This window comes from Vidua macroura, chromosome 25 (genome assembly GCF_024509145.1).
Source record: "Vidua macroura isolate BioBank_ID:100142 chromosome 25, ASM2450914v1, whole genome shotgun sequence".
NCBI lineage: Eukaryota > Metazoa > Chordata > Aves > Passeriformes > Viduidae > Vidua > Vidua macroura.
Window position 1 is genome coordinate 3,176,900 of NC_071595.1, and position 13,759 is coordinate 3,190,658.

The following is a 13,759-nucleotide window of genomic DNA, read 5'->3' on the forward strand; positions in this document are numbered from 1 at the left end:
CTGGGGCGCTCCCAGCAGCTCACTTGGGTGCCTCCACAGAGAAAAACCCTCCTCTTCCTCCTCTTCCTCCTCTTCCGCCTGCTTTGCTGTCTGCCAGTGGGGTACAGCGGGGCTGCTCGGCTCTGTGGGGAAGGGGCAACGAGGAGTCCCCGGTGTGCGAGGCAGGAGCAGGGGGAGGAAGAGGAAGAGCAGGAGGAAGGAAAGGAAGAGCAGGAGGAGGAAGGACACCGCCAGGACCCTGGACAGGGCGGCCGGTTCAGCACCACGGCCAGCGGCAGCGGCCCCGCGGGCGGCGGAGCCCTCGCGCGGGGATCCCCACGCGGGATTTCACCGGCAGCACCGGCCCGGCCCAGGGGACCCCCGCGGGTGACACCGCGGTCCCCGCGGTGCCCGGTGACCGCGCGGTGCCCCGCGATGCTCCGCTCGGTGACACCACGCGGGACTGGCGCCGCGTGGGGCGGCCGCGGTGGGCGCAGACGCCACCCCCAGCTCCAGCTGCCCCTTGGGGGGCACTACCGGCTCGGCCCGGTTTGGGGGCGGCGCGGGGGGACCCCCGGGCACAGCCCGGGCGGGGCGGCGGGCGGCGCTGTGCCCCCACGGCCGGGGCATTGTCCGCCGCCGGAAATGGAGCCGCTGGTCACTCGCCCTTTGTCCCCGCCCGGCCCGGGGGGCGCCGGGCCCCAGACACCGCCCCGGCCCCGCTCCCCGCGCCGGTGCCGCTGGGACGGGGGGAAGCGCGGCGCATCCCGGGGGTCGCACGGTGCCGGGGTGCGCGCCCCGCTCGCGGGACACGGGATGGGGCCGGGGGCGCAGGAAGACCCCGGAAAGCCGCCCCCTCCTCCGTGCTGCCGCCCGGCCGGGGCCGGTTCCCCGTCCCACCGGGTCGCGGCTCGCAGGTGGCTCCACTCGTGGGGAGGGGGCGCGGAGAAACGACGTGGAAGCTCCCGCCGATGTCCGGGGGTCCCACCTCCAGCCCCCCCTCCCCGAGTGTCACCTCTTGCCTTGACAGGTGGCCTCGCCCCTAAGTGCCCTAAATGTGGGGGGGTCAACCCACACAGCCCCCCCGCTGCAAATCCCTCCCGGAATGTGTCGCTATTACCGGGGGGGTTAATTAGGATCACGTGGGGACGGGATGGCGGAGCTGGGCCCGGCGCCCCCCGGCCCCGCGGGTGGGTCCTGGGGGGGGGGGGGGGGGGCGGGGGCTGCTATTGTCTGCGAGAATTTGGGAGCCTTTGAAAAAACCCTCCCGCTCCCTCCCACCCCTATTGTTGGAGTGAAGATGGAGTCAAACCTCTCCCGGCTCCCTCCCGGCGGGGTCTAAGCTGGGTTTTTTGTTGTTTTTTTTCCTCCTTTTTTTTTTTTTTTTTTTTTTTTTTTTTTTTTTTTTTTTTTTTGGCTGGCCTAATACCCTCAAAGCTGGCCGAGGAGGAGGAGGGAGGAGGCGGTAACAGCCACAACTCGGAATTTGCAAGCGAGTGTCGGGATGGGGTCTGTTTCCAACCAGCAGTTTGCAGGTTAAGTTATATTATTGTCGCAGCCCGCCTCGGCTCCGCGATTATTAATAACGAGGGCAGAGCCCGGCTGGGGGGCGCAGAGACCCCCCCTGATCCCGGCCCACCCAGTCCCGCTGCGCCCCGGCAGCGCGGCCGGGCCCGGCGGGCCCCTCTGCCCTGCGCAGCGCTGGGGGTCGCAGGGGGGATTTATTGGGGTTTTTTTTATCCCCCCTCCAGCCCCAGGATGACCCCAGAAGTTTGGGGCCGGTGGCGGCTGATGGGGGTGTTTGGGAGCGGGGGTGGGACGGTGCAAGGGGGGGATGCTGACGGCACGGGAGAGTTTCTCCAGCATGGCTTGCTGGGGGCAGGGGGGTTTCGGCTTGGTGTCTTGGGGGAGTTTTTCGCCTTTTTTTTTAAGTTATAATATTTTGATTTTAGAAAAATATTTTGGCTATTTTTCCGTTGCTCGATTGGTCTTTTTGTGTGTGTCTGGGATTTTTAATTTTTTTTTTTCGTTTTTAACGTTTTTGAGGAAGAAACGGATTTAGAGCTCCCACTGCACGCACTGCCTGGGTCGTGCTGGCAGGAGCTGCCTTCGTTTCCTGCGGTGATCCCCGTGCACACGTAGAGGCAGAGCTCACCTCTGTGATGGGTTTTTTTTTTTTTTTTTGGGCGGTTGGGGATTTTTTTTTTTTTCTTTTTCTTTTTCTTTTTTTTGCATTTTCCAGCCTGCACGGGGCACCCCGAGCAGGATTGGAGGTTCCTGTGCGGGCCGTCCGGCTGGTTGCGGGGAGGCTGGGCCGGGGGCACCCGCGGCTCCCCCAGCCCGCGGCTCAGCGGCTCCGTGGGTCTCTCGCCAGGTGCGAAGCCGGGCGAGGAGCCGGCCGGAGACTCGCCCAAGGCCGAGAACGAGTCCCAGCCCCTGCACGGCTCCGGCATCTGTAAGTGGTTCAACGTTCGCATGGGCTTCGGCTTCCTCTCCATGACCGCCAAGGGCGGCGCGACCCTGGACTCCCCCGTCGATGTCTTCGTGCACCAGGTACGGACCGAGCCGCGCGGGGTCCTGGGGAGGGCAGGGGTGCACGCTGCGGAGGATGGAGGTGGGATGGGGACGCCCCTGCCGCCCCAGCCCGGGCTCCCCGGGTGGAAGGGCAGGCACCGCCGCAGCCGGGGTTCCTCTCCGGGGACCGGGCCTGTAAGGCGATCCCGAGCGATTTCATTTTGCCGTCGTTGGTGGCTGAGGAGCCCCTCGGGGCAGCGGGAGCAGGTGCCCGCGGGGCCGGGCGGGACGCGCCGGAGCGGGGACGCCGCTGAGCCCGCGGAGGGACGCGGGGAACGGGCGGCGTTACCTCGGTACCTGCTCCCGGGAGCCCCCTGCCTGGCCGGGATGCAGCACTGGAATCTCCCCCGCTGGAGCTCATCCCGGCACCGGGCATCTCTGCCCGCGCCCTTTGTCCCAGTCGCGGGTGGCACAAAGGCGTCGGGTTTGTGTCCCTGTGGATCTGTGTGACAGTGACAGTCCCGTGTCCGGATCTGACCTTGCTGATCGGGGAAGCCCCATGCGTGTCGGGGACCCCGCACCCAGGGAAGTCGTGGATTAGAGACTGAACGCCGCGGATCTCGGGGATCTGCCGGAAGATCCCTCGGGGGCTGGGGGAAGGGGTTTAGAGATGGTGCCCAAAACGGGGCAAAACTGGGAGGGGATGTGGGGCTCAGCGCCGGCTCGTGTGGACGGGGCTCTGTGTCGTGCCCCTCACCTCGGGACTGCCGTGGGGCTGGGGGGCAGAGCGAGCACGAACGAAGGGGGCACGGGCGTTTTTGGAGCAAACACGGGAGGTTTGGGTGCATGATCGAGAGCGGCACCGTGGTGCTGGCTCTGGGGAGTCCCTGGACCAGCCGCCTGCAGTGGCCGCAGCTCTTCAGGGGCCCAAAGCCCCCCAAACTGGGTCCATCCTGTGGGCTGGGGGTGCAGGACTGAGCCCCTGGGCTGTGAGGAACTCCTGGAGCTCCCGGGGGTCGCTCACTCCCTGCCCTCAAGCGGGGGCTCCAAGCAGGACTGGCAAGGAAATGATGGCCAGGGGAGATGCCAATCCCTTCTCCCTTGGCTGTGGCATGGGCAAAGCGCCTTGGTAGGAGCTGCTATCCCAGGCACAGCTGGTTTTGGAGTCAAGGGCTCCAAATCAGCCGAGGGAAAACAGATCCTAGCGTTCTCCAGAGAGCAAATGGGCCTTTGCATCTCAATGCAGCACAGCGGGACCCAGCGCTCCTGGGCAGAACCTCCCGCCCTGCTCCTGGGGGTTTATTGCCCCCAGACAGTCTGGTTTCCTGATTGCTCCTGCTCGCATTCCTGCAGGGGAAGGGAATTAGCTGGGGTGTCTCTGTCGGGAGCATCCCACTGTCCTGCAGCCTCTCAGTGCCCCCCGGTTTCTAAGGTCGGGGGAGCCGTGGGATCCCAGAGATTGCAGCGTTTGGGAAACATGGGGAGCTCTGGGGAAAAGCGGCTTATTCTGGGTAGCAGAGGGTCCCGGGGTGTGGGGGGTTCCCCTGCTGCAGCAAAGGGTTTTGCCCCACCAGAAGCTTTGGTCTGATGGAGAATTCTTCTCCTCCGGGTCGGGTTTCGCCTCCTGCTCCTCTCATTGGTGGCACAAAGTCTCTGCTCTCCTGCAGAAACAGCCGGAGCTGCTCCCGGTGTCTCTCCCGCTGCAGAGCATCTCCTTGCAGAGGGAGCAACTCATGCTCCCACCGCGGCCTCGCTGCTTTTGGGTGGCTTGCAGGGAATCGGGTCCTTGTCCCGATGCTGTCCCCACCCCGAGCACCAGGGCGCTTCCCGAGAGCCCGTGTCGGCTCCACTCCCGGGAGGGAGTCGGGGCTGCGAGGGCAAAAGCCACCAAAAGCCAGGGGGGACAAGGCTCAGGGCTCCGCGTGCCCTGCCCAGCACCCAGCGCCCCAAACCAGCCTTAGGGCTTAACACTCCAGAGCCCCTCAAAACCCGCTCCTTCCCCTCTTCATTTACATATGTGAATGATGACCCACAGGAAGTAATTGTAAGAGAAAGAAGGGAATTGGCCTCTTTAGATCTATTAAATCACTTTATTACAGGAACCAGGTCTGAATGGCCCCTCTCTGCAGGGAGCGCGTCTCCATCTCCCTCTGCCTTTATCTGATCACAAAGAGATTAAAATCTCGGCAGGACAGGAGACTAACAGGGCTCCTTGGGGCTGCCTTTCCCTCGCATTGTGAGCTAAAAATGAGGCATTTGGGTTCAAATGCCTCCCCTGGACACTGGAGATGGATTCATTTGGGGGCTGTGAGGAAACAGGAGGGATGAAGCAGAGGGGAGCAGAGCAGATCGTCCCGGGGAGGTGAAGGGCTCAGCAGCACCCCTGAGGAACTGGGGATTTTAAGGTGGCAGAGATTGGGCTGGTGGTGATGGAGAAGACCCCAAAGGTGCAGTGGTCCCCTCGGGATGCAGCTCCCGGGCTCTGAGCATCACTCACAGGAGTGTGGAGCTGCCTGGGAAGGCAACATGGAAAGAGGGAAAGGAGAAAATCAAGGCTCTGTGCCACTGCTTGGAGCTGGAGGAGCAGTGCTGGCCAGCTGGGCTGGGATTTGGGTTGGGGTCTGGCTGGGGGCAGAGGGGAAGGGGATGTCCAGTGCCTGGAAATCATTGCTCTCCACAGCTTGGCTCTGCATTTCTGAGCGTTTCTCCAAGCCAGCAGGTCTAAATCCTTGATAAATGCAGTTAGCTGGGTGTTTTTGTTCCTCCTCATGATTTTAGCAGGAAATTCTGCCGGGCACGGTGGGTACCCGTGGCTGCTGTGTTTGATCTCTGGTGACTCGGTCCTACATATCCTGGCGAGGACATAAAGCTGTGCCCGTGGTTAGACCTGCTGGGGCTGGGATGTGGCACTCCCTGGGCAGTGCGGGACTCGTTGAGCACATCCCAGCACGGGAGGGGCTTCTGCCCCCGGTGGTACCCTGGGTGCGGCCGGGCAGGGGATGGGATGAGGGGGGTGGAAGTGGCCGTTTGGACACGGGTTTGGCTGAGCCCACCTGAGCTGTCATCCACCTGTGCCTCTGCCACCCCGTGCATGCGGCCAGGATAATACAAATAATCATCCACGTGAGCATGACGTGAGGTGTTTAAAAAAAAAAAAAATTGTGTTTGGAGGCAGCTCCAACGCTGAGTGTGTGGGAGAGGCACAAGGGAGAGTTTCCCTGTCAGGGAGCAGGACCCAGCCTTTCTCTGCTGCCTTCCCCTGGGCTGGGCTGCGGAGCAAGATCCGAGCGGGGCTTTGGGCTGTGCAGAGCTGGGGGGCAGCAGGGACGGGGGATCCGAGATGTTCCATCCTCGAGGGACACGTGTCATATCTCGCTTTTCCTGCTTCCCGTGTTCGCCCCTCAGGGTCACCCCCAGCCCAGGACCGGGAGCACCAGAGGTGCACATCCCTGGGGAAGAGATCGTGGAATCACGGATTAGTTTGGGTTGGAAGGGACCTTTAAAGGTCATTTAGTCTAACCCCCCTGCAAGGAGCAGGGAACTCCCGCAGAGATGCCCTGGGGTAGAAATGCTCGTTGGAATCTCTGCTCTTTTTTTGTGGGGGGAGAGGGGTAGTAGCAATTTCTTTGGTTTTGTTTATTCAGTGGGGTTTTTTAAATAACCGCTGGAATGAAATTGTATTGGGCCGCTTGTGCGCCGCGTCCCGATGGGAAATACTGAAAGAGAGTGGCTTTATTCCACCCCTGAAACTCCCCCAAGACGCTCACACACACAAAAAAAGCCTCCTGTCTCTGTCTAAAGATTAACTGATGGCCGCAGGCACATCCCTTCCCCCAGCTCCCCCTCCCTGCCCCAGGGAGAGAAAACACCCTGGAATGGTCTCCTAGATAATATGGCCCAAATGAATGGGATTGCTCCCGGGATGGAGCCCTGTCCCTGCCGCCCCCACCTCCAGCCCCGTCGTTTCCTTTTCCCTGTTCCCTAACTACTAAGAATAAGCGGGATGGAGCTGAAACCGTCGTCGGGAGACGCACGGCTGCTCCGGGCCGTGTTCCTGCTTTAAGACGGGAGCACAAAATTAATACGCAGCCACTGATCCCAATTAGCTGCCCTTGGGAAGTGCAGGAGGGTTTTGGTAGGGAAAAAAAAATACAACCAAAGGAGCTAAAAGGATTTAGGACAGGAAACTGATGGATTAAACTCTGTGGTTGATGCCTTCTTTTTTTTTTTTTTCCCCTCGGAGTTGGTACCTAGAGTTTAATTTTACTGACTTGTGGTGGAAAATTAGGAGCAAACATCGTTACTTTGGCAGGGGAATGTGTTTATTTTGATTTTAGTTGAAATCGGTAGGGGTCCTTAGGGAAATTGCACCAGATGACGGTGAGGGAGCCGGTGGAAAGCCTTGGTGATGTTTTGTTAAATCCTCTGTGCTCTCCCCGAGGGCTCCAAAGGCCTCGCCCTTCTTATCTGAGCACGAACGCCCGGGGCTGAGGCAGGACCCCCTTTGCCAAGCACATTCCCCGTTTGTGCGGGGTGCAGGAAGGGACTGGGGGGAATTCCTGCTCCAAGCCCTTCCCTCCCGATCCAAAACCCAGCACCAGCACCTTCCCTGGGGCTTCTGGTACCGGGAAAAGATTTGCTGTGTGTGATCTGGGGACAGGGAAGGGCTTTGCCTTTGGGGACAGGGACCGCTCCAGGCACAGGCTGCGAAGGCAAAGGGACATTGCCCTGCTGGGACTGGTCATTTGGGTGCCGGCAGAGCCCAGCCCTGCCAGAATCTCCTTTGGGGAGATTGCCATCGGGCAGTGCCCAGCTGAGGGGAGAACTGCTCTGCCAGGGCTGGCCGAGGCCGCTGCCCCTGCGGGACTGTGGTGGCAACACCCCGTGGCGATAGGAGGACCCGTAGCTCGAGAACTGGGCAAGTGCCAGTCCCCACGGCTGCTCTCCCTGGCTGTGCCAACCCTGAGCCCGCGGGGCTGGGGCTGCTTCCCCGGGATGGCCCTCGGGGGGTCACGGTGGGGTGAGGGACCGGGACACGTGGGGCCCTGGGGCCTGCCAGGGTGGCTGGTGCCTTGGAACCGGCAGAACGAGGGATCAGAGGGACAGGGACTCTGTGGCTCTGGGGACAGAGGGCTGCAGAGGAGGGTGGGGCTGCATGGGCACTGCCGTGGGTGCCAGCTGAGCCAGAGGTCACCGTGGACAGGGTACCCCGGTGATGGGGGCATGGTCCCCCCCGGGGCTCAGCAGTCCCTGGGCTGCTCTTCCTGACCCTCCTCTGCAGAGTGGGGGAAACTGAGGCACGGGCACTGCCTGCAGTGGGGCTGGGCTGCCCGAAATGCTCTGGGCAGGGCTCAGATGTAGCCCTGGCACAGCCTGGCACTGCCAGCAGTGTTCCTGCAGCCTGCCTTACCCCAGCATCCCAGCCCGGCTCGTTTTCCGAGGGATCTCAGTTGAAAGGGCTCTGGAGAGCCGAGGTGCGGCGGCTGCTCCGCCCCAGGCCCCGCTGGACACAAAGATGGTTTGATTGAGTGGCCGGGGCTGGCTGGGAATAAACGTCCCCTTGTGTCGCGCTGGGGAGGCCGCGGGGACAATGGTGACCCCGGGGCCGGCCGAGCCCCTCCGGAGCCCGGCGGGGTGGGGTGGGGGAGAGCCGGAGCCCGGCAGCTCGGGGGGCAGCGGTGGGGTTTGGGGCGCCCCACGGTGTCATCCCTTCAGGACGGGAAACGCGTCTAAATGTGGGACCTGCGATGAGGGATTTGCTGGGTGGGAGGAAGAGGAGGGACGGAGGCACCCATGTGCGGGGGGGGGGGGGGGGACAGCCAGCCCGGGGGGTGGGCAGCACTCGGCCGCTCACGTGCTGCGGCTTTGTCTGCCGTAAATAACTGGGGATGCGAGGAGGGAGGGAGGGAAAGAGAGGGGGAGGAGCGGAGAGGTGCCCGCTGCGGTGCCCAGGGGTGAAGCTGCACCAGCTCTGCCCCTGTGCCCCCGGTTAACTCTGGGCCCGATGACCACAAGGAAATCCCGGCGCTGGGCTGCACTTCTTTTGGGATGGCAACGCTTTGTGACCCCGAGCCCAGGGCCACCCTACACCCCAATAGCAAAGCCATCACCCCGGGACTGAGCCCGCAGCTCCCCCAAGGGAGCCAGAGCCCAAACCCCAGCGCCCAGCGGGCGGGTCGGGCACAGCGCTGATGTGTGCAGGGGCTGGAGGGGGTCAGAGGGCCCGCAGCCATGCCGGCCACCCTTCCTCCCCCCGCCGGGGCCTGGAACTCCTGGAATTTGGGCAGCGGGAGCGGGGCCGCCGCCGGTCCTTTGTTCTCGCTGGCCGGTGGCTCCCGGCCCTGGCCCTCCCCTGCGCTCCCCCCCATCCCCAGCATCCCCGGCTCGCTCCAATCCCCCCCCTTCCTCTCTTTATTTTTGGGGGGGGGGGGGGGGGGGTGGGTGTGTGGAGGCCTGGGAAGGCTCCGGCTTTGTGTGTGGTGTGGGACAGGGGCTCTGGGCCCCTTCCTTTCAGATGCAGGAGGTATGCAGCTAATTCAATGGGCTGCAGTTTGATTACCTATCTGATAACAGAGGAATGCCAGCAATGTGTGTGTTTTGGGAAGGGGGCAGGGGGGATGCGCAGGGACCACCAGCCACTCTGCAGCGCACATCAAAAGGCTGTGGCGCGGGGGGGGGGGGGAAGGGGGGGGAGGGAGGGAGAGCTGGGACGCCCCAGCCTCTGTCCCCCCCCCCTTCCCTGGGGAGAGGGCGTTTCCTTTGGCCTTTTGGCAGAGGGGGCTGGGGGTGCTCGTCATCCTCACCCGCTCCTGGAAAATAAATTGTTTCCCCGTCATGTTGTGGCAGCTTCTGCCCCATCCTTCCTCTTCCTCCAAGTGGGGGTGCTGGGTGCACGGGGCTGGCTCTGGCCGTGGGGTGGCGGTGCCCGAGGTGTGCCTGAGCTGGGGGGCCCAGCCCGTGCACTGGGGTCCCCCCTGGCATGGCTCAGCTTTATCCCCAAAGATCAGGGCTGAGCGCCTGGGAGTTTTCATCCCCACAGTGTAAACACAGCTGGACCAGCTGGGGCTGTAAACGCTCTGAGAGAGCCACGGGAGGTGGTTGGCCTCGTCCCCCAGCTCCCAGGGCTGCCTCCCGTGCCAGGGAGTGATGCTCAGCCCCTCCTTACCACCAAAACCCTGGGCTGCTGTGGGAATGGGGTAAATCCAGGGTAGCTCCCATTGCCCATATCGCCTCAGTCTGGGGACAGGCCAGGGTGGGTGGCTGAGCCAAGGTGCTGAGGCACCTCTGGGATGTGCTGGTGCCTTGGGCACAGAGCTCCTGCATGGGGGATGCCCAGCACGGGGCAGCTGGGTTGGTGGTGGGGAGCAGTGTTGGGGGTTTGCCAGGGGCAGGTGGTGCTGGAACTGCCCTGGGTGGGCACAGGTGGCTGTGACACCCTGTCACGTCCTTGTTGTCATTTGGGGCCTCAGAGCTCGGGGTTTGGCTCTCCCTTTAGGCAGCAGGAGCAGGTCAGAGAGCAAAGGAGGGTCCCTGTGGCCACTATGGATTCCATCCCAGCAGCCAAGGGGATCCAGGGCCTGGGGGTGACTTAGCCCAGCACATAGGGTCTGTCCCACCCTGAGCTGGACCCCCAGGCACAGAAAGGGAGGGGAAAAACAGCAGAAAAAGGGGTCTCAAGGGTTGTTCCTCGAGCTCTGCTGTGTTACCACTTCTCTCGTGCTCACGGACACATAGACATCCCACAAGACCCCGCCAAGAAAAATTCACTCCTATAACCCAGTAACTCCATTTCTTCCCATTCTGCTTTTACGTGGGGTGTTTCCTTGCAACTCCTGGTGAGATTTGGAGCAGGAATGGGAGCAGAGCGTGCCTGCCTGTCCCGACAGCACTCACGGGAGGCTCGGAGCGGAGAGAATGGGAGAGCACGGCCCACGTGACGGGAGCTCTCGGGCCATGAATGGGGGAGAAGCTCCATTCATAAATGCGGGGTCGTGCTGCAGCCACGCAGGCGTTGGGAATCCCCACCGGCAGGAGCTGCTCCTCCCTCTGCCAGCGAATTCCCCTTCATGCGCTGCTCATGCCCCTTGTGGCTCAGCTCGCAGAGCTGCGGGGATGCCGGGCTGGAATTGCTGCCCGGGCGCAGAGCAGGCAGGGATGCTCGCGGCACAGGGGGTTGAGAATTGCCGCCTGCCTCAGCCAGCTCTGCTCCTTAGGGATTTGTTCTGCTGAAATGGACAGAGCCCCTCAAAGTGGAGTGGGGTTTTCCTCTCACCTCACAACCCCCCCTCCCCAGCCTGGGTTTTTCTTGGCTCCCCTGGTTTGATTGTGTGGTGATGCCCGATGTGGTATTCCTGGAAGGAATGGGAGAAGCTCCCAGCAGTGATAATCCTGTGCCAAATGGCTGCTTAATTAATTATTGCAGGCAGTTAAAGGGCTTGAGCTGGGCTGAGGGGGCCGGCAGTGCCAGCCTCCTGGCCTTGCTACAGGGCCTGCCACGAGCTGGGTTTGTGTCTTTGTGCAAAGCCTCGAGATCCTTTTGTATTTAAAAAAAAAGCAGAACCAAGGGACAGGCAGAGGGGGACATCTGCAGCTCTTGTGCTGCAGGAGGGCTTTGTGCTGTGCCTGGAGAACACCCCAGCTCTGTGCTGACTCCCATCCTGTCCCTGTGCTCCCCCAGAGCAAGCTCCACATGGAGGGTTTCCGCAGCCTGAAGGAGGGCGAAGCTGTCGAGTTCACCTTCAAGAAATCATCCAAAGGTCTGGAGTCCATCCGGGTGACCGGCCCTGGGGGCGTCTTCTGCATCGGCAGCGAGAGGAGGCCCAAAGGGAAGAGCCTCCAGAAGCGCAGGTCAAAAGGAGACCGGTGAGGGCTGAGCCGGGGCTGAGGCTGAGCCCTGTGGACACCGGGAACTGTCCGGGCACCCCGGGGATGGGCACGGGACCGGTGGGATGGGCAGTGACCCTTGGTCTGGGAAAGCAGCGTCCTGTGGCGCCTAATGAGCGGCAGATGCAGCTCGGTGGGGAAGGGGCAGGGGAGAAGCAGGGAGGGGCAGAGGTCAGGGACACCCCGGGCAGTGCCCCCCTCGCCCAGGGAGCCCTGCTGGGCTGGGGGAGTTTCCTCCAAGAGAAGCCCTTCCTTGTGGGAAGGAAACAACTGGACGTCCTGACAGTGTCCCCCACAGCGGGATGGGAGCCCTGGGGCAAGTTTCACCCCCCTCTCCCATCCTCTCCATCCTGGCTGCCTGGGGATGCCTCATCCCAGTTTTCCCAGTGGATGCTCTCCATCCCATTCAGCTGTTCTTATAAGCAGGATTTTAAATTATTCAGAAAGGAATTGTGAAGGAAAAGGAAAGAGAAAAGGGTTGTGGCCGTCCTATATGGATGCAGGATTTAAAATGGACACAAGGCTCCGGTGTGAGGGTGGCACCCATGGGACCAGTGCTGGGAGGCACAGCCCTGTGAGAAGTCACCCTTGGCGTTGTCCCCACATGATGACAGCTGGGGATGTCAGTTGTTCCTTTGTCTGTAACCCCGGCAGTGGGGTCTGGAGACTGATGGAGACGGGAGCCAGGACACTGATGGAGGCAGAGGGGTGGAACCCCCCGAAATCCCGAATTTGTCCCTGGTGTGTGGCTTCAGTGCAGTGGTTTGCTGCCATCTCCTGGGTACCAGCAGCACCACTGAGCCCCAGCTGGACATGCTGGAGCTGGGGTCTGCAGGGACCAACCCTGGGGCCACCACCCACCCCAAAAGCCAAGCCCAGCTCTGGCTAAGAAGCCAGATGGGTCCCAGGCATGGTCATAGCATCCTCCTGCCTAATTTTATTTCTCCTCCCCTCACACAGGTGCTACAACTGCGGCGGGCTGGACCACCACGCCAAGGAATGCAAGCTGCCGCCGCAGCCCAAGAAGTGCCACTTCTGCCAGAGCATCAGCCACATGGTTGCCAACTGCCCCGCGAAAGCACAGCAGTCCCCCAGCTCGCAGGGAAAGCCCGCCTACTTCCGAGAGGAGGAGGACATGCACAGCTCGGCCCTCCTCCCCGAGACCCGGGAATGATGGTGGGTGGCAGGGAGAGGGGGCTTCCACCGGGATGAGAAGGCTTTGGCAAGGCAAGGGGCAGCCTGGGGAGAGCTGGTGGCAGTACTGGCAGCAGGGACCTGGTGTCCCTGCACAGACCTTTCCCCCACGCCCAGGCTGGGCAAAGCCCTGTTAGCATCAGGATGGCTTGTTCCAAAACAGGGGAAGGCAGCACCCAACACACTTCTTCCCGCTAAAAACCCCAAACATACTTAATTAATCTTTAATCTTTTCCTAAGTTAAGCCAGGCAGCCGTGTCTTGGGGAGGAGGAGCAGAGGAGCATCATCCCAGGGAGGAGCTGATGGCTCCTTGTTCTCCCCAGCTTCAAACAGGCTCGGCACAGCCTGGATGAGTTGGGGGGACTCGCTCCTGCCTGCCCGGGAGGGAGGCTGAGGGAAAGGCTGCCTGTGCAGCACCAGGGAGACGCCCGTGGGCCGGTCCTGCGGCTCCCTCTGCTCCTCGTGGCCTCTCACTTTCAGGGAGGTGTGAAGATTTATGGTTATTCCACAGTTGCTCCATTGCTGACAGCAGCAGAGCACAGATTTGGGCTCAGTCTGGGAGGAAATGGATCCTCTCTCAGGGCTGGAGTAACACCACCTGTTTGTGGGCTGCGAGCTGCAGCCTGGGGGAGAGCAATTCAAAGGAAAACCACTTTTTTCCCTCCTAATCCTCCCCAGGTGCCCGCCCAGAGAGCACGAGGTGTTTTATGCAGCCAGCTCTTCTCCTCTCAGGCTTCTCCCAGCCTCCTGAAGGCGGAGCTGGGGACACACCTGTGCTGGAACACACCTCTGCTCCTCCTGCCCACCCCATGCTGCAGAGCCTGCTGACGCTGGGGCTGATCCTCCCCAGGGACAGGGGACAAGGCTGTACCGGGTTTGTGGCTGCTGTCCCCCTTCCCCACGGCCCTTCCCAAGTCTTGCCTTTATTTATTGGACACCCCCTTCTCCCGGGGAGCCCCCCGGCCGTGCCGAAGCCAAGGCCAAGTGAAAGCTGCACTAGGACGTGCGTGAATGACGTATCTTTGGGTTTGTTTGTCGTCTTTGTTTTGGGTTTGTTGTTTTTTTTTTTTTTTTTTTAATATAAATATTCTGGTTTTGTATTTTTGTATATTTTAATCTTTAAGAAAAGAAAAGGAAAAAAAAAAAAGAAAAAAAGGAGAGAAAGGACATAATTCCTGCAACTTATTC

General features: G+C 61.6%; 1 protein-coding gene across 1 annotated transcript; it reads left to right on the plus strand.

Annotated features, from left to right (window-relative positions):
* The first annotated feature begins 1,483 nt into the window (after nucleotides 1–1,483).
* Nucleotides 1,484–12,550, plus strand: LIN28A (lin-28 homolog A). Its single transcript, XM_053998958.1, has 4 exons — nucleotides 1,484–1,514; nucleotides 2,354–2,532; nucleotides 11,171–11,355; nucleotides 12,337–12,550. The coding sequence occupies exons 1-4, from the start codon at nucleotides 1,484–1,486 to the stop codon at nucleotides 12,548–12,550; spliced, it is 609 nt and encodes a 202-aa protein (XP_053854933.1).
* The last annotated feature ends 1,209 nt before the right edge of the window (nucleotides 12,551–13,759 follow it).